The 23,243-nt window shown below is 41.1% G+C and overlaps 1 protein-coding gene across 6 annotated transcripts in view; it reads right to left on the bottom strand.

Moving 5' to 3' along the window:
- Window positions 1–23,243, bottom strand: part of SLC13A1 (solute carrier family 13 member 1) — a 129,990-nt gene that overhangs the window by 12,696 nt on the left and 94,051 nt on the right. For 4 of the 6 annotated variants that reach the window (XR_009764471.1, XM_061640144.1, XM_061640142.1 and 1 more), the window contains 4 exons: window positions 18,265–18,428; window positions 9,814–9,933; window positions 7,351–7,449; window positions 7,151–7,252 (listed from right to left, as the gene is read on the bottom strand). Coding sequence is in view for 5 of the 6 variants with exons in the window: in XM_061640144.1 (XP_061496128.1) it covers window positions 7,151–7,252; window positions 7,351–7,449; window positions 9,814–9,933; window positions 18,265–18,428 (485 nt within the window). In the remaining variant the exon portion in view is untranslated. The remainder of the gene's footprint in view (window positions 1–7,150; window positions 7,253–7,350; window positions 7,450–9,813; window positions 9,934–18,264; window positions 18,429–23,243) is intronic. The other 2 variants (XM_061640143.1, XM_061640146.1) reach the window with 1 other exon arrangement.

Consider the following 23,243-nt stretch of genomic DNA (forward strand, 5'->3'; position numbering starts at 1 on the left):
CGAAGTTCTTCCCTCTGAGCCCTTCTCCCTGTTTTTGCTGGGGAAGGAGGAAGCCTGTAATGATTCCTGTAGGCTGGACTGTGACTATCTAAGCCATGGTATAAGTCAGCATTGCTCCAGCAGGACGTTAAATGAAAGCTTCATTTTTAAAATGCATACATTTCAAGTTATTGAACAATGTGCAGCTATATTTTAAAGTAATCACAATTAACAGAACATAAACTAAGCTAACCCTTGACAATATTTTGCATTCCTCTAAAGCATGCTTACACTATTTGTTTTTGAATGCTACATTTATACCCCGCTTTTCCATTTAAAAATAATAAAGTTGGCTAACAATAAATATGTAATCAATCAGCAATAGTACAATAAAAAGCACATAAAAATCAGATAACAGCAATTTTTTTTAAAAAAATGGCAGCCAAAAACATAACAAATGCAAAACAGAGATAAAAACGCTGACCAGCAGATAAAAACAAATTATCTCAGTGGCCAAAGGCTTATTTAAATAAAAAGTTTGTTGTCTGTTGGTGAAATGCCATCATGAGCCTTCCTCATTAGGGAGTTTCAAGGTCTGTGTTGAACCACTAAGAAAGGCCTTCCTTGAGTTCCCATCAAACACACATCAGAAGTTGGTGGAACAGGGAGAAAGACTTATCTGGAAGACCTCGAAACCTGTGCAGGCAATGTGAGCGCAGCTGATGTTTCTCAAGGTCTTAGATACCTTACTCGGGTTGAAAACCTCTTCCCCTCCATATCTGAGACCCAACACAAGGCAAAAGTGATGTTATGGGACCTCCAAGATCATAGCATTGATTCACCACTGATTTTTGTTCAGATTTCTGTTTCTCTCTTTCTCTCTCTCAAATAGAAGACTCCTTGAGAAGTCTGGTGGGATGGATATCATGAATCCCTTCCATCTGCCGATTTTAGGTGCTATGGCATAAAGTACCTGAAGTTAATGTGGTTAATGAGTTAATCTGAAATGCCCATAAGAAACAGGAATCATGGCAAACCTCACATGAACTATTCTGTTCAAATTCTTACAATCTCAAGTGTAGCTATGGTAACGCTACACTTTCTAGGAGTTAATGTAAATAATATTTGAAAATGAAATCAGCAATGGATATATATGTCTCTCTCTGTGTGTGTGAGTGAGTGAGTATGTGATGTTCTTAAACAAATGTATTAATATATGGAAATGAGCCAAACACCTGAATAAACTTTCCGTTTTCACATGAAACTTTATCTTGCAAACAGAAGATAAAGAATTTTCACTGTGAGGCTGTTAAAGCCTTTAAGAATTAAACGCTCAGTTAGCTATTTAGGAAAATTGAAAATCCCAAATGTAAACAGAGACATATGGGTGTAATCAAAATCTAGATAGCAAAAAAGGAAAAGAAATGAAACTTGTTTTTGTTATATCTTGGCATCATTTCTTTTCTCACATTAATACTCTATCTTTCTTCTGTAATGGATTTCAAGGCTGCATTCGTTGGGTTGCTAGTTGGTCACCCACTCAAACACTGACCAGGCTCAGGCTTGCTTAGATTCAGCAAGGTGATGATCTCATGTGCCTTTAGACAATGTACTCTGTGTTATAAGGAAGTGCAGTCTTCTGATCTCATCAGATTAGGCTGTATTTATTTTGCTATAAAAATATTTATTCTAAAACAGAATGACACATGCTCACATTTAGTCCCAAATGAAAATAAACTGGAGGGGAACACCAGAGAAGAGTCAAAAGGATCTGGTTTTGTGTTTTTTTGCAGCCTGAGAAAGGAGTTCTTGTTTTGTTTTTTTAAAGTTCTCTGAAAGACAAAATCGTTAAACAGAAAGCAAGAGGGGCAACTAAATATTGGGAAAAATTGGCAGATTGGAATAAATCAATGTATTTTCAATCAGTGTTTATTTTGTTAAGCCCACCTACTGTGAAAACTTTTAGCATAAGTAGTAGGCTAGAAATGTTATGTGATATGACCAATTCATTTATTGCTCAGATCTCAGAGCATATCACTAGGACTTCTCTGTAAAGACTCAGCTTTATAATAGGCAAAGATCATACACCTCCCATACTTTTTGTTGTTAGAGAGACGAAGAAAGAGGATAAAATAATCTAATGGACCAATTTTTTTTTAAAAAAGTCATTAAATAATTCGGTGGGATTTAGGCATAAAATGGCAAAACATGTGGATATCCATTTGTTAGGCCTGAGATGCAGCAATTGCAACATGAAGAGAATATGGATTTGCCCACTAAGAGAATGTATAACAAGAAAAGGCAACAAGCACAGGCAACCTTGTCTCTTTTGTTCTTCCTAAAGCAAAATTGGTGGCCCAGTTACAACCATATCTGGTCAGGGATAGCCTGACTTCTGCTGTCTATGTTCTGGTAACTTCTAGGTTAGATTATTACAATGTGTTATATGTGGGGCTGCCTTTGAAAACAGTTCAGAAACTGCAGCTGCTATAGAATTCGGCAGCCAGATTGCTCACCAGACAAGACAATCTGAGCACATAACACCAACTTTGATACAACTGCACTGGCTGCCAATTAGTTTCCAGGCTCAATTCAAAGTGCTGGTTTTCACCTATAAAGTCTTATACGGCTCAGGACCCCAATACCTCAAGGACCACTGCTACCCATACGAACCAACCCAGACTCTGTGTTCAGCATATAAGGCCCTTATTTGTGTGCCTCCTCTGAGGGATGGGCAGAGGATGGCGACACGAGAACAGGCCTTCTCAGTGGTGGCCCCCTGCTTATGGAATGGTCTCCCCAGAGATGACACCTGGCATCATCATTATCTTTCTTTAGGCACCAGGCAAAAACATTCCTCTTCTCCCAGGCATTCAGCTCTTAACTTTTTGGAGGGATTTTGGAGGGCTTGTGACATTGTAGCCTCTAAGGAGTGGGGTGTTTCACCATCTGATCCATGTATTGTGGGGGTTTTATACTTTTTATTTGTGTTAGTTTTATATTCACTCACTCACTCATTCATTCATTCATTCATTTATTTATATCCCACCCTTGCTCCCAGCAGGAGCCCAGGGCAGCTTTGGTTTCAATCTTTTTATTGTATGTCACTTTGGGTTCATTTTTATGAAGAAAAGTGACTAATAAATTTATTATTATGATTATTATGATTATTATGATTATTATTAACAACAACAACAACAACAATAATAAAACCCATACAAGTTGTAAGGTGAGATCAGTGCTTAGAATGAATTAATTCAGATTAATCCACAGAATTATTTTTTAAAAAATCTGAATTACACCTGAAAGTACTTCCTATAATTTCCAGGTGAACTGAATGTGAATTAAGTTCCTTTTGTGGTGGAATTTTGGGCAATTTTATTTCAATTCAATTTTAATTGCACTTAAATATGTTTGATTCTGGCCATTGCATTTACCATTTTGACCTATCTGAAAATTGATGCTGCTGTTTAAGCGTAAAGATCATAAATGTTGGGGGAAATAAATTTAAAAATTGCTCACATTACACTGTGTGTATATTCTAATGTTAGTCTTCTTAAGTATATTTTATACAGAGCAGGTTGTAATATTCTGAAGATGGGGAAAAAACCCTCTGAGAACTACATGAATGAATTGCGAATTAACTGTGAGTTGAACTGAAACAGAATTAGTTCCTTTTTGGAAGGGGTGAACTGGAAATAATTCCTTTATAAAATGAGGCCCGGCCTCCAAGAGGTCTTCTGTATCTTTAAAAGTTGTGCAGGGGGAAGGGAGAATTCCACCTTGTGGTTTTTTCCATTATAGTGTTGCAAGAACACCTGCACTTGGCTGACTTCCTCTTCTCCTAAAGATACAGGATCAGACTCAGGCCCTGAGCCTGGCAACCCTACTGTAGAGCCTGAGAGTGCCCCTCCTTATGGCAACACTGAGGTAACTTTGGGGAAGCGTAGCAGAACAACTAATAAAGCGGAATGATGTGTGGATGGTCAAGTGTAAATACACCACTACTAATGCACTATGATTGCATCAATGACATGTTGCAGAATATACCGAAAACAACAACTACCAGTCTGGAGAGACTCTGTAAGATCTATATGGCAGGTATTGGAAACAACTGAAAAAGCTGTGTGTGCTACAAAAACAAACATTAGAATTAGACAAAAACTGAGAATATAAATGATGGTACGACTTATACTCTAGTTTTAAACAGGTATAACTTGAAGCAAGTGGAACCAACTTTCATATAAGAAGATACGTTTTTTAGTAATGTTTTAACCCTTTTTGAAGTTTTTTTAATGTTTTAATGCTGTTTTGTTTTAATGTATTCTAAAATCTGTTTTTATGATGTTTTAAAGTGTTTTTAGTGCTTTGTTTGCCACCCTGGGCTCCTGCTGGGAGGAAAGGCGGGATACAAGTTAAATAATAAATAAATAAAATAAATAAGAACTGGAGCCTTAGGCACACATCTGGTTGATTATCTGAGGTATAGCTTCTTGGCTTTTCAAAGATGAAACATAGCGGTGCTTCAAGTTCATCATAAATAAATAACAATCTGTCCTCAGGAGAAGCGGTACTCTAGTTGTAAGGCTCAATGGAGATGGCACAAACCAAAAGAGATTTCAGAAATAACCACCTTGGCTGTGGCTGACTTAAGGAAACTTCCAGGTCATTGGTAGGCATCATTATTAGAAGCATGCTGTTTGTGGCTGGCCTACAAAATACCACTAGAGGAGGGGTTTTGGGGGGAGGGAGGGTACGTCTGTGTGTGTGCCTGCTCTGCATTGTAAGAGTGTGTGAGCATGTATGTGCATGTGTTTATTTATTTATTTATTGCATTTGTATACCACCCCATAGCCGAAGCTCTCTGGGCGGTTTACAACAATTAAAAACATTAAAAACAAATATACAAATTTAAAAACACATTTTAAAAAAGCAATTTAAAAACACATGCTAAAATGCCTTGGGAGAAGAGGAAAGTCTTGACCTGGCGCCGAAAAGATAACAGTGTTGGTGCCAGGCACACCTCATCAAGAAAATCATTCCATAATTTGAGGGCCACCACTGAGAAGGCCCTCTCCCTTGTTGCCGGCCTCCCTCGGAGTAGGCACCCAGAGGAGGGCCTTGGATGTTGAGCATAGTGTATGGGTGGGTTCGTGTCGGGAGAGGCATTCCATCAGGAATTGTGGTCCTAAGCCGTGTAAGGCTTTATAGGTTAAAACCAGCACCTTGAATCGAGCTCGGAAACATACAGGCAGCCAACGCAGGCAGGTCAGAATCAGTTTTATATGTTTGAACAGTCTGGTCCCTGTTACCAATCTGGCCGCTGCATTTTGCACAAGCTGCAGTTTCCAAACCGTCTTCAAAGGCAGCCCCATGTAGAACGCATTGCAGTAATCTAACTTGGAGGTTACCAGAGCATGGACAACTGAAGCGAGGTTATTCCTGTCCAGATAGAGGCATAGCTGGGCCACCAACCGAAGTTGGTAGAAGGCACTCCGTGCTACCTGAGCCTCAAGTGACGGAGATGGTTCTAGGAGAACCCCCAAGCTACGAACTTGCTCCTTCAGGGGGAGTGCAACCCCATCCAGGACAGGTTGGACATCCACCATCCAGTCAGAAGAACCACTCACTAGCAGCATCTAGTCTTGCCTGGATTGAGCCTCACCTGAAGAAGATGAAAAGGAGAAATAGAGCTGCGTGTCATCAGCATACTGATGGCAACACACTCCAAAGTGGAGGGAGTGTGGAATAGCCTTGATGCTCAGGAACTCTGCAGCCCCTTCTTCCATGCTGCTCATGGGACATTGTATGTGTGTTATGTCTGTGTGCACAGTATATGTGTATAAGAGAGAGGATGGATATAAGAGAGAGGGTGCCAAGTCTGGCTCTGCCCACTTTGGTTTTGGCCCAACCCACTATTGATATGTGACTCTCTAGAACATTAGCTATGAGAGACTGCAGGCCTCTGGCTGAAAAAGGTGCCCTACAGCAGTCACCAATGTGACACACATAGGTACCATTATCCCTGCCAGTATCTCCTATGGCATCCATGAAAGGTATTTACTGAGTATTTTACCCTTTAAAAAACCACAATGCATGAGAGACTGTTTGCTCTTCCTGCTCAGTTCCTTTTTGCACTACTTTGGCTTATGCTGCACTGAATATTTATTTATTTATTAGATTTATATCACACCCTTTCTCTCAGTAGGAGCCCAGGGTGGCATATGACCTCTTAAAATCCCTACAGGTCTGGACACCTCCTCTCTTGTTCTGAACACAAGAGAGATGTAAAGAGCTTATCTCTGTGTGTGAGTGTGGTGGTGGCTGATGTGGGTGCCTATTTTACCACTGAAGGGGAACATGCCTGCACCATTTTGTGGCCCTGTCTCTTTTCTGCTCTTTTAGATGTGGCATCCATTTTGTTATGCCACGCCCTCAAGACAGTCTTTTTTTGGTTTATTTTTATTTATTTATTTAAATATTTATAAACTGCACTTACATGAAAATACAACAAAGCAGTGCACATCATAGAAAAAAATCAATAGTAGAAACATCCATAAATACTTATCTGTTAGAAGAAAATTCACATTTCAAAGGCCTATCTAAATAACACCATTTTAGGACACATCTAAAAGAAGGCAAGGATGATTCCTGCTGAAACTCCTACTAGCAGGAACTTCCACAGGGCAGGGCCTGCCATACTAGGCTCATTCCCTAGAAAAGGCTCAGTCCCTAGAAAAGGCTGACTGAACCTCAGTTTTGTGGCTGGAGCCTATGGCATCTTCTTACAATTTCAAATGTGCCCACTGGCCCCGAAAGGTTTCCAATCCCTGGGTCGTCTTGACTAGAATATACATCTCTGAAGTCTACAAAACGTTTCACATTTTTAATAATATAATCCTGATGAGCATTTATCACATCTGACTTTTGTTATGATTGCCTATCCATTTTGGCCTACTTGTAGATAATTTAGGAACGAGCACCATGTGGCTGCATGTATAATCTATATAATGCTGCATATATATGTTTGTTCTGCATATATAATGTTATCAGCACTTCCTGTGCAATGTCAAAAGAAATCTTCAGTATCATCAATTCAGAATCATTTGAGAGCATAAGCAAGAGATAATTCCAACACCTCAAAATTGTACAAAGATACTTGTTAACTTACTCTGAAAATAATGAAGACCAGCCAGGGATGAATCCAGGGTCTCTAGTAAACCATAACAGGGCCATTAGGAAGAAGAGGACAAGGGTGATGACTTCTGGGTAGCTGCAACAAAAGCACAACATATATCACAATCATCTGTTGGATCTGTGTGCTTTGACACCATTGCAATGTTTCGCCTGTGGTTTAGCCTTCAGCCTTACCTAATCGGTCCAAGTTTCTTATATTCCTCTTCAATCACCCGTGCAGAAGCTTGTTCTCTGGCTGACTTTGTCTTGCTGCACTGGAACATTTCTTTGAAACTAAAATGAAAATTGAAATGAGAGTGACCAGTAAAGGTATTTACCTTTCAGTTTATGGGTTTCTCGTCCTGTGTCTGGTTCCAAAGCTCTACTTTAAGGCTTAGTAGAAGTTTTGGCTCCCCCCCCCACTTTGACCAGGAGACCACTCCCTTCCATTCTGTATCACAAACTGCTTTTGAAAATCTGCTCTGTTTCAGAAAAAGCTTGCCATGTGGGCAATCTGTTTGGAAAATACAGTTCAAAGCTCTTTTTGGCAGGTGGAACTAGTCACACATTTCTTTGGATCCAAGCCACAGTCCTTGGAACAGAAATAACCAATACTTCATCATTCCTAAGTGCAATAGTAGATGACAAGCTATAGTATTGTGTATAGTCTGTTTGGTTATGTTTTGGCAAATTGGGTATTTGGGGCAGAGCTTGGAAAAGTTACTTTTTTGAACTACAATCAGTGGCCATGCTGCCTGGGGCTGATGGGAGTTGTAGTTCAAAAAAGTAACTTTTCCAAGCTCTGATTTGGGGACACATAATTTATACCAGAGACAGTAACTGGCTCAAAGTCAGGTAGACTTCCATTCTCTAAAGCTGAGGTAGCCAATGTAGTTCTCGTGAGCCCTGCTGGAGGGGGGTGGATTGATGAGAATGAAGCGGAGGAGGACTTAAGAGTAGGATGCTCGAGTCAGTGAGGGGCTGGGCAGAGAGTTGGAGTCAGAAGGTGCCCCAGCTCTAGACTTTGACAGCTCAACTCCAGCAGCTCCAGATACCCCTGTGGAGAGTCAACCTGACTAGCTGGTTGTTTTCCAGCCTGATGCTTCCCCTCTCCCTGCGCCCACATCACATGCAGGCAGCCCTCCTCCCTCTGAGGGGGAAGACAGGACAGTGATGGGGGCTCTGCCTTCATCTTGCGCCAGGTGGCAAATGCAGCAGGAAATTCAACAGACACAGTTGAGGTGGAGTTTTTTCCTGTGCACACACTCCCAACAGTGACAGTTAGCACACGCAAGTAGGGTGCTCACCCAGCCTTACTTGAGCCTGGAGGGGGAAGAGTAGTTGCTCAGTCAATATCTTAGTACAGTGTGCCTAGTTAAACATAGAGAGATGCTTAGTTCTGAGTAAGCTGTAGACAGATTCATGAAGCGCACTGAATTGAAATTTTCTTACTTCAATAAAAGAAAAAAAAACCACAGCCATGTCTGAGTCTGTGTTCTTTGAGTTCAAGCAGGACAGTGGCATCCTCCAGAGATGTTGTGGGCTATTGCTCCCATCAGCCCCAGTCAGCATGGCCAATGGAGAGGGATGATGGGAGAGATAGTCCCCAACATCCAGAGGGTACCACATGGACTACCTTTGCCGTGAAGACCAGAGTCCCTGTTGTAAATCTTGGAAAGGATGCCCTCTATGTTGGAAAAATTCATTATACAACCTAGTGACATTTGTATGTAGAAAGGGAAGCACCGCTAGGCTGAGGGCCAAATCTGATGTGATTATAATTATGCTTTTTGTTCGTTTGTTTTGTAAATACTAGGTGTGGATGGGCGGGGGAATATCCAGATCAGGACTGCAGTGTGATAGGATAGGAGATTTAAAACTTTGTCCTTTCATGTTCCTGATCCAGATCCCACTCCTCTTTGCATCTGCTACTTAACAAACAAATGAACAAATAATGCAACTGCCAGTTGCTATTATCATTATCACATCGAGTCTGGCCCACTCAACACAAGGTGATTAATCAACTGAAGCAAACCATGGTTACCTTACCATAGCTATTTAGGGACTGTACAGTACACAGCTTGCCTGGAATCAAAGTTTCTCTTTGGGGTTCAGACTAGCTCTGTCCCTATCACTCTACTTGAACCTTATCAGCCTAGGACAGGGAGAAGATTCTTGGCTTTTGTGTGCCTTTTCCAGTAGAATGTGAGGGGAAACCCTTTCATATTTGTTGAAACAAAAATTGGTTTCAGAGTATGAGCATGCCTGAGTGTGCGGTACATGTGCAGAGGTCCTGAATGATTAGGACCTCTGAGTTCTGTCACCTTAAGTCCAATTACACAGGATTGATTTTGAGCTTCCCCTTCACTGTTACACTACTATATCCCATAATGTGGAAGCAAGACCAACATCAGAGGCAGCCAATGCAATGCCCTCCAGATGTAGACTCCACTTCCCATCAGCCTCAGTCTGCATGGCCAATGATCAGGGGTAATGGGAGCTATAATCCACAACATTTGAAGGACACCACGTTGGCTACCTCTACCCTACATGAACAAAAGAGTAAATTGCTGATAAGTTTTAATGAGTGAAACCACACATTATCGGCAATCGTATTCTGATTACCTCAGCTATCATTGCATAGACTTATATACTTACTTGAAACCAAGGAAAAGCCACTGGAGCCAAACCCAGGAAAGCAGCAGAATAATAATAGTGATGGGGATGCAAAGAATAAACCAGGATCCAAAATTGATACACTGGCAATCTGGGTACCGTCTGAATAAAAAATGAGAATGAAACTTAAGTTAAGACACCACTATTGCATATGAACAGCAAGACACCTGTTCAGACAAGATCCTTGCAATGGACTGAAGTCATGATACACCTCTCTCAAAAAACTTGTCCAGTTTTAGATTTGGAGATCTGCTCTATCAAGAAGTAAAGATGGAATATGGATTCATCTCAAATGTATCTCTGACTCACCCTAGCTATGCAAAATTAGCTTTGGCCATCAGAATCTCCCCAATGACTGTTAAATCCACCATGATTGCTAAGCCCATCAAGCAGTTCAATGGACTAAATTCTGCCTCCATGTAAATAATTGATTGAGCTCACTTAATTGCACGGTATAATGTTCCACTGATATGGTTTGACGTTGTGGAAAAGAGGCCTCCTCTCTGTCCCATCCCAGCAACAGTACCAAGCACTTCATAATTAAGTAATGATTAAGTAATTCATAAACCACAGTTTGAAGTAAGCTTCAAACAAACCATAGATAAGATTAACCAGAGTTTGTCAAGTTCAGACTACATGACAAATGGTGGTTAATCAAAAATTGCTGCAAAACCTTCTGAACTCCTCACAGCAGTGCCGGAGGAAGAGAAGGGAAGGGGGAGCACACGAATGCGGGGGGGGGCAGTGTTCAACACCATCATGATAAACTATGGTTTTTTTTGTGGCATCTGAATACAGCCCTTGTGAGCTATACGGTGTTAACAAGAAATGAACTTCAGGACTGTCATATGCCTATGGAAGACAGAATAAAGCACAAAATATATTGCTGATTGTCTCTTAGAAGTGTTTCTTATTTTAGGCAATATACCTGAGGCAGGGAGATACAAGTGATGCCACTGGGAATGGTACTTTGGTAAGATGCCACAGTCCTAGTCAAACACAATTTATGCATGGCAAGTTCCCCTGAGTGATGGAACCCTGTCTGCATAGCAATAGCCTGAATTCACCATAATTCAAAGTCATACACAGATCAACAGCTTAACAAACACAGGGCATTTCTATAATGAGGAAAGGTTTCATTAAGACAAGAGCTTTGTTTAATTTTATTAAACTCTCTCTGGGACAAAGGTGTCAGACTTGATTTGAGAGCTGCAAAATAAGCAAGGCAATATCTTTTATGGGACCCAGACTCTTTGAAGGAACTGTGAAGCAGAGAGCAAAGCTCATCATGTCATCTGGAATGCCAGAATCTCCTAGCATACCAAGTTGAACTTGAAAGCATACACCATCAGGCAGCAGCTTCTATGCAATGGGTTGTGAAGATTGGTTGCAATAGAAAATGGCTGGTCTGTACTAATACTATTTCCCCCCCCCCAACCCCCACTTTTCATTGTCAAACCCAGTCCTGGCCTGGCAACAAGTTCCCACTTGCTATGCCTGACCTTACTCTGCTAGGAGGCCATAAACAAATGACATCTACTCAGGGAGTGGGGAAGTGATATGTTCTCCTCCCTCGTTTCTCACCATTTCATTTTTTGAAATGGTAAAGCTACTCCAGTGTGACATTGAGCCAACACTCCTACCGCTTGACATTTCCTCTGAAATGTGCTTTAACAGTGTGGGATCAGAGATTTACTATGGCCTCAAGATCTAGCAAAAGCTAAAGTTCTTTAGGGCATGGTGAAGATGGCAGTATTCAGAGGAAATGTTCATCACCATGTGAAAAATAACACATAATGGTTGCACTGTGGGGTGAAGGCACCATCTCAAACTGAGAAGGTAAAGAATCAGTGTTAACTAGCCCCGTGTACTTGAAAATGCACAGGTTCTGCTGCCTTATGATGAAGGCCATTATGAACAAGGTTTGCAGTAATCTAAACTAGATAAGATTATGGAAGTATAATTGCCTTTCTAAGATTGCTCAGGCAGGCTCTTTGTCCAACTATCATTTCAGGAATACCCACTTTGAAAGCTATGTTTGACCTTAAAGATTTGGACTATCACACTGTTATGTTCCTACAGAGACAAAACTGGATAACCTGCTTTAACAGCTCCCTCTTCACTTTCTCTCTCATGGCTGTTGCCATGTAGTCTGCATAATAATAAGATTTTGAAATTAAGTGATTTATACCTGCAATACTGGTCATGAAAAAAATGCTTTATCGGGGCAGGCTTGGGGACAAGATTATTGCTCTGCAGTAGGGCTTATTATTATCTTAAGGTTTTATATATTAATTTAGATTAACACACCCACCCTCCACTCTACCAACTGAATCATAACCAAATGGAGCACAGAGGAGCAGCTGCAGCATGGAATCAGAGCTTGGAAAAGTTACTTTTTTGAACTACAACTCCCATCAGCCCCAGCCAGCGCTGGCTGGGGCTGATGGGAGTTGTAGTTCAAAAAAGTAACTTTTCCAAGCTCTGGGAAAGCTATGAGCCTTGATGATATTAATGCCTGGTGCCTTTTGATATTTCTTTACTCTGGGCATTGCCATACTCCCTTTGTTTACTGGCTGCTCAGCTCAGTGCTTGTTTATGCACCAACTGTTTTACGTACCTCCCTTTCTTTACTTAGGGGATTTTAGTTCACTCTTTATTAAAAACAATCCTAGAGTGGGGCACAATATAAAACATAAATACATAATACACAATAAAACCTACATACATAAAAGCAATAAAGGAATAAACTCATCATCACAAACAACAATTGTACAAACTAGATGGGCAGGCTACCCAACTCCACATCCAGTTTGTCCAAAGGCTTGCATGAATACACGTGTTTTTACCTAGCACTGACAGCCCATCAGCATCACTGCCAGCTGAATTGAGGGAGGGGGGATTCCACAATCAGGGTGCTGATATTGAGAATGCCTTTTCACATGTAGTCACCTCATCTGGCTCTAATACAACTGCTTCCTATGACCCCATTTTGCTTTTCTTGCACATTTCCTTTCACTTCACTCCACCAGTTTATTAGATTCTGAAAGATACTTTGGGCAACCAGCTGCAACTAGGAATGGGATACTTTGGCTGATGCTGGTCCATTCAGTTGACCTAACAGGCTGATATTGATTTGAGTTCGTTCTTTTCTAGTAGCTGCTTTGACTTATCTGTTTTTTCCTTGCAAAAGATATTGATATTAATATCAATATTTTAAAGGAAATATCAATATTTTAAAAGGAAATAGTGATAAAGATATTCTTAATATCAACATCTTAGACATAGATTTTTTAAAAAAAAACTTTTCAAAAATAGCTGTGGAAAATCGCTACATAAAGATCCAATCTGCAATGACAGAAAATAAGTGAATTAATAGAAAATTCGGTACCAAATCTGAATTGGACAGAATTCTAGCACATTCCTAGTTGCAACTAGGAATGCTCAAGGATTTTGTTCAGTCCACATTTTTAAGTGAACTGACCTGATTTACACTTCCTGGAACTATTTTGCAAATTGGAATGTAGATCTTTCTTGGGTTTTGCTCTTCTCTGAATTTTGCAATACAGTGCTTAGTCAAAAAAAAAGGACCATGATGCATATAAAAACATGTATTTTGGGTTAGAACACATGCTTTGTAATAAAATGCACGCAAAAGGGCACATTTTGCAAGAAAAAAGTGAATTTCACACTTTTTAAAAAATCAAAGATTGATGCAGAAGTGGGACAGAAGGGACTTATGAAGGAAAACATGTAAAACTGACATGGATCAGAAGTAACTCAGAGAATGTGCAAACACCTTAGAAGATTAGTAGTGGTGCAGTTAGGGAATTTTAGACAATGGATTTAATTATCTGATGGCTTTCCCTCATTTTTGATAGTAATGTCTATTAATTTGCTTCCTTCAGAATGTGGTAAGAGCCAGTAAAGGTGGGAGATGTCATGGCTGCTTCATCCCCACTCCTGCACTTAAATTTTACTATTTATTTTTTTAAAAAACAGTTCTCTTAGCATGGACATTATTGCAATATTTTAGATCAGTGGTTCCCAACCTGGGGGCCGTGATCCCCAAGGGGACTGCGAAGTAATCCAGAGGGGGCTGCAAACAGTAAAGAAATGAATTTTTTTTTTTAAGCCTTCACTCCCTGGTACTGTCTACTCCCTACTGCCACTGCAGACAACATCTCCCCCTTGCTCCAAACGAGAGGGAAGGCCTTTTGCTAAAGCTCCAGAGTGTCTTTCAGGCGCACTAAAACACATGGCAGACACCAAAGGAGGCTGAGGGTGGAGCTACCAGGAAGAAGAGGGGATTACTGTTGCTGACTCCCATCTCCTTGCACTGCCACTGCTGATGACGCCCGTACTCAGAACGAGAGGAGAGGGCTTTTCATGAAGCAAAAAGAAGGCTGCAAGGAAAGGCTGCTTTCCCCCTTCCTTCATGGCAGCTGGCGAGCCTGCCTTTCTTGGCTCCTGCTTCATTGCTACCTTCTTTTAAAAGTTGTTCTTATTTGCGAGGCTGCCCATATCTCACCTTTGGCCCAGACGGTACCAAAGAGAGGAAGCTCAGGACTTGCTCGCCCCCTATCTCTGAGGCTAAGTGTGTGTGCCAGCATTCCCTCTTTCTTCTACCTACAACCCCCCATCTCTCTCTCCAAGATGCTGCGGCAGTTGAGGGCTTCCCCCCTCTCACATCCCCATATGAATGCACACTTGCAGATGCTTGCAGGAAGGGCAGGTGTGTTTGTGTGTGTGCATCCGCTGATCTGTCTTCTGCTTCACTCTCATTCCTCACATGCACGCTAACCAAGTCATCAGTTCTGATGATCATTCCAAGGCTTAAAAGCACTAACCCCTTCAGTCTATCCACCCTTTTGTCTTCACAATCTAGCATCCCCACCACTACCACATTGTTGCTTCTCAACTATTATTATTACTATTATTATTATTATTATTTTATTTTATTTTTTATTTTTTAAAAGGTCAGGAGATTGGCTGAGGCTGGGGTCGACATCCTGCAGCTGAAATGTATTTATTTATCTAATATTGCATTTATATCCCACTTTTCCTCCAAGTTGCTCAAGATGGTGCACATGGTTCCCCCCATTTCTATTTTACCCTTGCACCAACCATGTGAGATAGGTCAGGCTGAGAGACTGTGTCGGGTCCAAGGTCACCCAGTGGGTTTAATGGCTGGATGAGGATTTTAACCTGGATCTTAGCCCAAACTGTTACCCACTGGTGTTGGGAGACAGGACTGTACATCTTCAGACTGTTGGGGGGGGGAGTGGGATCCCAATTTGACTGGACCTTTGCATTAAGAAAAGAAAGCAACATCTCCCTGTCTGCAGGGAGCTTTTTATGGAAAGGGATATTTGGAGATATGATTTTGCCACGCACTATTTTTTCAATTAACAGAGACTAAAATTACAGTGAGCATGGAGGGGGGGTGTCACAAAAATGTTTGAGCTTACAACAGGGGTCCCACACTCATAAAGGTTGGGAACCACTGTTTTAGATTAATATTCCAACAAAACACTGGAATGCAATGGAGTTCTTAATGCACCCTTTTCCTTATTGGCATATCTCTAAAAGCAATTCCCAATCTGTTTTAAATCCATTATACCTCTCTTGTCTCTATGCTCATCTGATCTAATTAGTTAACATCCATTATAAGTGGCTTCCAAATATTATTGTATCAAGGGGGTTGGACTCGATGGCCTTATAGGCCCCTTCCAACTCTACTATTCTATGATTCTAAGTAATATTTGATCATTTTACCAAACCTTTCCAGCATGCTCTTATGTTCTCACAGTTTTCCATTACTTGTCTTCCACCTTATTGACATATTTAAGGATAACACATGCTCTCTGGGCTGCAATGTGGCACCCTATTCCTGTGACTATAATTTGTTTTAAGAAGAAAGAAATACTACTACTACTACTACTACTACTACAACAACAACAACTACTACTACTACAACAACAAAACAACAACAACAATATCTTAAAAGTTCCCTCAACCCATACAACACAATAAGATACCCACACAATCCTATTATGTAAAGGGGAGTTTTTTAGTGGAGAAAATGATGACTTTGGAGCTTCTTCACATATAACATTTTGCCATGACCTTCTGGTTGCCGAGTTGCCTAGGGGAACTGCTCCTCCCCATAGGCCAGTGGTGGCTAGTGCCCAATAGGACTGGAAGGGCGGAAGATAGGAAGATTGGGAGGAGCCAGAGCCAATGACAGACAGACCCACCCCATAACTGGTTGTGTGAGAAGCCAGGCAGCTAGAGGCTGATTTAGGGTGATGCGGCAGTGCCCCACTTGACCTAATCGACCACCATCACTGCCATAGGCTCAGCACTGAGATCCTTTATTCTCCTCTTGAGTTCTCTGCAAATATGCCAGGCACAAGACTGCTCATCTTCCCCAGCCCTTTACGCGGGAAACTCGGAGGAAGAAAGGTCAGGCTTTCACTCTACACTGGGCTTTGGAGAAACCGAAGCAAGTTGACTTCTTTTCTTCTCTGAACCCCACAGCAAAGTGAGAAAAAGAACCTTATCACTCCTACCTCCAAGTCCTCTGCATATCAGTTGTGACCACAAATAATGGCTGGCTAGTAGTCAGGTCCAGCCAAATGCTTTGGACTCCTGGCCATGGTCCTATGATCAGTCTAGCTCAAAGATCCTTTCTACACTCAAAGTGAATGTCTGTTTGGTCCAGATAAATGTTTCTGCCTTTTATTCTTGGAATTTATGCTGGAATTTGAGGGGGGAAAAAACCCAGAACGAAAAGTTAAAAGTGGCACACACACACAGTCAACCTTTATTCAACTATCTCTGCTAGTTGCCATTCCTTCCATACCCTCATTAAGGAGCCTCAAAATGTATCTGGCTGGCCACAGTTAGGAGGACTATTTATCTGATCCAGCAAAGTAGCTGTATGATCTTCAGCAAAAACAATGGTGTTGCATGTCAGTGCAGAATTGATCATGGAGCTGTTGCCAGGATCAGGGATCATGACAAAATGTCACATATAAATAGAGTTTTACAGCCCAGTCCTAGGCACACATCCCTAGGAGGAAACCCCATTGAATCCAGTGGGATTTACTTCTGACTAACATGCATAAGCTTGTGTTGTTCACAAAGGTAATTAGTAGGAGATGTGGATTTCCTCTGGTATAGTTATTATTCCTTTGCCTTGCTTGTAACAAAGTTTGAAAGCTTTCATGTGTCCTTGCCTATTTGATTATATATATGATTTTATTTTATTTGCTTTAAAGTAACTATGATATTTTTTCTGTGTAAAATTCAGTTTGCAGTGATGCAACTTTTAACAAATTACAGGTGGCAGACAGACAGTATTTCTGGCAACTAGACATCATTTTAGCAGATTAGAAATATTTGGGATGCAGAACGAAACTGACGAATGCTCCTTGATACTGTGGTTGTTGTCAATTAGTATCAAGTGTAAAAATTGCAGTTGCCTCAGAAATAATATCTTCAGCAAAGTTTCTTGGGGCCAAACTTTGGCACCATCATTTATAATACATTTCTAAGACAGCCTCAGTTAGTTCAATGGGTTTGTTAAAAGGGCTGAGCAAACCTGTAGAATAATGGTTTTAGACATATTTTTGTACTTATTATTCTGTCATTCTCGTCTCGGTAATGTGTTCCAGCTATCACATTGCGTCTCTGTGAATGCCATATTTGTACTGTGAGTTCATGGAGGTCCAGTAGAGAAATGGTTGGACATGGATCTTTCAGTCTTATTTCAGTGGAAATATACCTTATATACATATATATAAGTGGATGGATGGATGGTGACTATGGTTCAGAAATACTGTAGCATTCTGCTTTCTTTTTACTGTGCAGCTAAAATGTAATGAATTTGCATATAAAGAGGCTGTGATGGAGTCATGTGGCCAGCTAACCTTCAAGAGTGTCATCCTGTGACTCACCTGAATGGTTAAGCTGACCTACAGGAGGCTTATGTGACTCAACAGTAATAAGGCCACCTGACCTATAGCACCATCATCTGGGTAGACTTTGGGTATGGTCAGGGGACACAGCTGGACTAGGATATAAACAGAAAATTCCACGGTGAAAGTTGTCACGGGCTAGGAAAGAGTCCCAGACCTGTATGCTGGGCTTAAGCCTTTCACTAGTCTAGAAGGGAGATGTCAATAGAATAATTGGGAGAGTGTTCTGAGGCCCATAGATGCATAGTCCCCAAGGAAAGAATGCAGGGTTGCTATGCGGAAGTTTTCACTGGCAACTTTAGCAGTCAAATGGAAACAGTGGCATTAAACTGGGAGAATCACAGCACACAAGCACAAAGTAAACTATATTTGGACTAAATAAAAGGTAGGAATTAAAAACAGCATCCAGATTTAGGAGAAGAAGATCTTATTTGGTCTCTATTCTTACGTATTAAATTGCTCAGCAAATATCAAGTTGGTTGATGTTCCAGTGATGGTAGTCAGTCCACCGATAGTAGATGCATAGGCAATACACAGGCACATGACTTTGCATATCTTGTGGTCCCTTTGGTTTCGGTATTTTGTTCCGGTTTCGCTTGGTGCTGGAATCTGCTTAAATACAAAATAAAAACAATAATAAACATTTTCATTTTAGCCCAGCACAAGCAAAATCTGCCCATCTTAGTGGGAAAGAGGCTGGAGTTTTGCAAATCTTTTTTGAGAACTTTCATAAAGCACTCAGTCTTTTTCTGAGAATTCTCCAAAGCTCAGGAAGACCCAATCTGGAAGAGCTCCTCCATTGCAATCAGCTTTTCTATCTTCCAGTCATTCACTTTCCTCCAAAATTGGGAGTGGGGAGGAAAAATGGTCACTGAGGGGGGCTGCAAAAACCAAGGGCTTTTTAATTAAAGCAGGAGTGGGAAACCTGTGGTCCCTCCAGATGCTGCTGGCTGGGCTGAATGGGAGTTGGAGTTTGCTAACATCTGGAGGGCCACAGGTTCCCCACCCCTGCATCAAAGCTTGCAAGCATACTTTCATTGGTCAATGGGGTATCTAAGAAATGAGCCAGAAGGACTTAAAAACCATGATCCCCGAGTGATCAATGCAGGCTCCGGGCATGTTCAAAAATCTCCACTGCAGACTCTTTGAAATAGCCCTTGGTGTAATATAGCTTTTTATTTTTTATTTTAATTTGCATTTATAAGTGGTGTACATAAAATAAACCACGCAAAATAAAATAATAAGATTACTGTAAAACTAACCCAAATACCACCTTAAAATGTCTGCTGGAATAAGAAAGTCTTAGTCACGTGCCTGAAGTTCAGCAAGGAGGGTAACCTGTCTAACTTCAGTTGGGAGTAGAGATGTGAAGGCCCAGAAAAAAAACTGGGAAAGTTCAGGGGGAAAAAGTCCCCCTCCCATTTTTTCCCCTGGAGATTTATTTTTGTTTTTCTAATAAAAGGGCAGATGGGGAAAAAAATTATGAAATTGTTCTTGGTTATTTTCCAGGCCTTCACATCTCTAGTTGGGAGGGAGTTCCACAGGCTTCGGCACACAACACTGAATGTTCAGCTTCTGGCAGTTATGAGCCATACATGTGAGCAATAGGGGACCAGCAACAAAGACTCCTACTAAGGTCTCAGTGACTGAGCTGGGATATAACAGATCAGACATTCCTTAAGATATCCTGGACACAAGTTAAGATCCTTGTAAATTAATACAAGAACCTTGAACATGGTCCAGTAACGACTGGGCAGCCAGCGCAAGCTTTTAAGCACTGGAGTTATGTGCTAGCGGCAGTCTGTCCCCATCAACAGTCTATTACTATTGCTATTACTATTATTCCTGGTTGATGAATCAGGAGGAATAACAAACAATACATCTTGAGAGATCAAGTTGGCAAGAACAGTTTGGATTGCAGGGACAGAAGCAGCTGCTATTTCCCCTCCTCCATATTCACAACTTGGTAAGTTTCTGAGAATAAGAGAAAGGACAGAAGAAGGGGAAGAGGCAGATGGAAGAGCCTGACACTGAGCCATGAGCTGAGGCAAAATGGAGAGGGCTTGGGTTTGGTTCTTAAGGGCTTGGAGATTATCAAACAGTGTGGATGTCTTAGTTTCTAAACTCTCCCATTTCCAAAATTCTTCTTCATCCCTATTAATAGACTCACTTTTGAGAGCTATGCAGTGACTCCTCCATTCATAGTGGGAAAATGCTCACCAGAGACAGCTTATTCTCCTCTTTCTGAGTAGAGAGGCAGTCAGTCATCATGAGCATCTGCTATTGTGCGAAGGATTTGGCTAGGGCATAGTGATGCCATGCCAAATGTTAAATCAGGGCTGAAGCCTACACACGCCAGTAGCTTCTCAAGATGACCTTGTTATGAACTCACGTAGCTAGAAGTTAGCATTGTATGGACTGGCCTCCCCCCCTTCCCTGTATTTGGCACCCAGGCTTCATGACAACAGATCCAGTGCTCACAAGAAATAGTTCAAATCCCAGAATGATAACGGTAATGTGAAATGGTCCAAACCAGAGGGCAGAGAGGGAATATCTCCTTTAAAAAGCATAGGAACATGCTTTTTAGTAGTGAAGCATTGACACACTTCTGCTCCATCTCAAGTGCTTGGTGATAAATTAAAAAATAATAATGAGATCAATCAAAATAAAACAAGTTGGGTTAAATATATGCATGGGAATTGGAAGATCCTGAGACAAATTTACCATTTTATTTTATTTATTTATTTATTTATTTATTAAATTTATTAGTCGCCCATCTGGCTGGCTGTCCAGCCACTCTGGGTGACGTACAAAATAAAAACATACAAATACATTAAAACATTAAAAATCTCAACAACAATAATAAAACCTAACCCACCCCAAAAGCCTGCCTGAAGAGCCAGGTCTTCAAGGCCCAGCGGAAGCTCACCATAGAGGGGGCATGGCGGAGAACATATGGGAGGGAATTCCACAAAGTGGGGGCCACAATTGAAAAAGCCCTCTCCCTAGTTCTCACCAGTCTAGCTGTTTTAACTGGTGGGATAGAGAGAAGGCCTTTTGAGGCTGATCTTGTTGAGGTGCATCCCTGATGATGTTGGAGGTGCTCCTTCAGATAGACTGGGCCGAAACCATATAGGGTTTTAAAGGTCAGAACCAACACCTTGAATTGGGCCCGGAAAACAACCGGTAACCAGTGCAACTCCTTCAGCACTGGAGTGATGTGATCTCGCCGGCGGCTGCCTTTAATCAGGCGAGCCGCCGCATTCTGTACCAGTTGCAGCTTCCGGACTGTTTTCAAGGGTAACCCCACGTAGAGCGCATTACAGTAGTCTAGGTGAGAGGAGACCAGGGCATGTACCACAGATGGGAGCAGATGGTTGGGAAGGTAGGGGCGCAGCCTCTGTATCAGATGGAGTTGATAGAGCGCCGCCCGGCTCACAGCCAAGACCTGAGCCTCCATGGACAGCTGGGAGTCAAGAATGACCCCCAGGCTGTGGACCTGGTCTTTCAGGGGCAATTGTACCCCACTGAGCACCAGGTCAACATCCCCCAACCTTCCCTTGTCTCCCACAAACAGTACCTCGGTTTTGTCAGGGTTCAGCTTATTCCTTCCCATTGTAGCCGATCATCTCTCTTTTGAGTTAGGTTTGATATGGATATCCATCCCATTTTTGCTCAATTTGAATCCTCTCACTATTTTTAAGCATAGGCTTTGTCAAAGCACACTAACATCTGTTTTAAAGCCTGTGTGATATACCACACATGGAAACAGTAGAGAGAGATGTGTGGAGGCAGTGGGGCAGGTTTGGCTGTAACAAAGTGGGGAGTGACATGTACATAAAAAAGAACAAGTGCATTTGTCTTTCAAGCATGCACTGACAGATACTGTACTTTTGATCCCAGCAGAGACTGGAGTGCCAGGTGCTTTATCCTATGTTAGGAAGGGGGAAGGAAGAGAAAGTGGGTGCACCCTATTTTAAGACCATCAGCATCAGACTTTGACCACTGATGTCCCAGCCTGAATGAAATGACTAATAATCTTAAACAAACATGGATTTTTCAGAATGAATTAATGCTTTATCTTGAGTTTAATGTGTTTCTCCTTCCCTTTCATGAATAAACAGAAAAGTGCCAGGGAACAATGCACCTATCAGGACTCCAGTTACAGAAGAATGGCTTTGAGCAAGTGGTTAATGGAGCTGATCTGAGTCTCAAGATAAGAATTCACAAGTCATCACTACAAAACAGTGAGGGTTAGAAATTGCACTGCAGTCCTTGGTCTAAGGCTTGCCAGCAACTTCACAATCAGACTGGGGTTAGGGGTGAACTGAGGCCAAGGAGCAAGATTTAGGGGAACGGCCATAGCTCAGCGGTAGAGCATTAATGGGAAGGATTAATAGCTGGAGATAAGAAAAAGGACTCAAGAAAGGTGCAAAACCCAGCAAAATCTACAGTAAGGCAATACCTTTATTAGGACCAACTAAGATGTCACAAAGTTGTGAGCAAGTTCAAAAGTTTGCACATAGGACCAACCACAATGCCACATAACCTAACATCGGTATTAGAACTACCATACTGTAGATTTTGGATTTAACCAACAATGCTGCCCTCATCTTTTGCTTGCTCACAATTTTGTAACATTCTTGTTGCACTTAAAAGTAGTATACCATATTGTATATTACCATATTTTCATATTGTTAAGCTGCCTTTGAAGGATTTGTGTCCTGAAAGGCAGGATGATAATAATTGTAATAAATAAATCATGCATATGTAGATTTTGGAATTTTTGTCTAATGGGCCAACACATATACTTACATTTTTCTGAGTTATTTGAAAAACCATCAAACATTCTAATAGTGGAAAATAAAGTATATAAAAGGTATATCAGAATTTTATAAATAAGGAACATTTTGGTGTGGTGGAGACTTTAATAAATGGGCACCTATTACATTCTATTTTAAAGGGTCTCCACAATCTTCTATAAGACTATGATGCCCTCCAGCTAGAGATGTGAAGGCCTGGGGGGGAGGGGGAACAGAAAAAGTCATGGGGAAAATGTTTTTTTCCATTTTTTCCAAAGCCTTGTTTTTTTCTGAAAAATTGGAAAAAATAAAGACAAAATGGATTATGGAATGTTTTATTTTAGCATGATGAATAAAATGTTTTATTGAATCTTGGTCCCCCTCCTTCTTCTCAGTTCTTTTTATGGGAATGGATGCTTTGTGTCTGCTTGACACTGTGGAGGACTAGCGGAGACATAAATAATTTTCTTTGTTATTAATGTTGATGGTTTCTTCTGGGTTTTTTTATTGTTTTTTGCCTGCTCCTCATAAACTGGCAGGTTCCTTACAGTTCAGGTGTTCCTTACAGTTCAGGATCTTGTAGATCCATTTGTTACCAAAAAAGTAAAAATTTTAAAAAGTAAAT

This window comes from Rhineura floridana, chromosome 8 (assembly GCF_030035675.1).
Source record: "Rhineura floridana isolate rRhiFlo1 chromosome 8, rRhiFlo1.hap2, whole genome shotgun sequence".
In the NCBI taxonomy this organism is placed as follows: domain Eukaryota; kingdom Metazoa; phylum Chordata; class Lepidosauria; order Squamata; family Rhineuridae; genus Rhineura; species Rhineura floridana.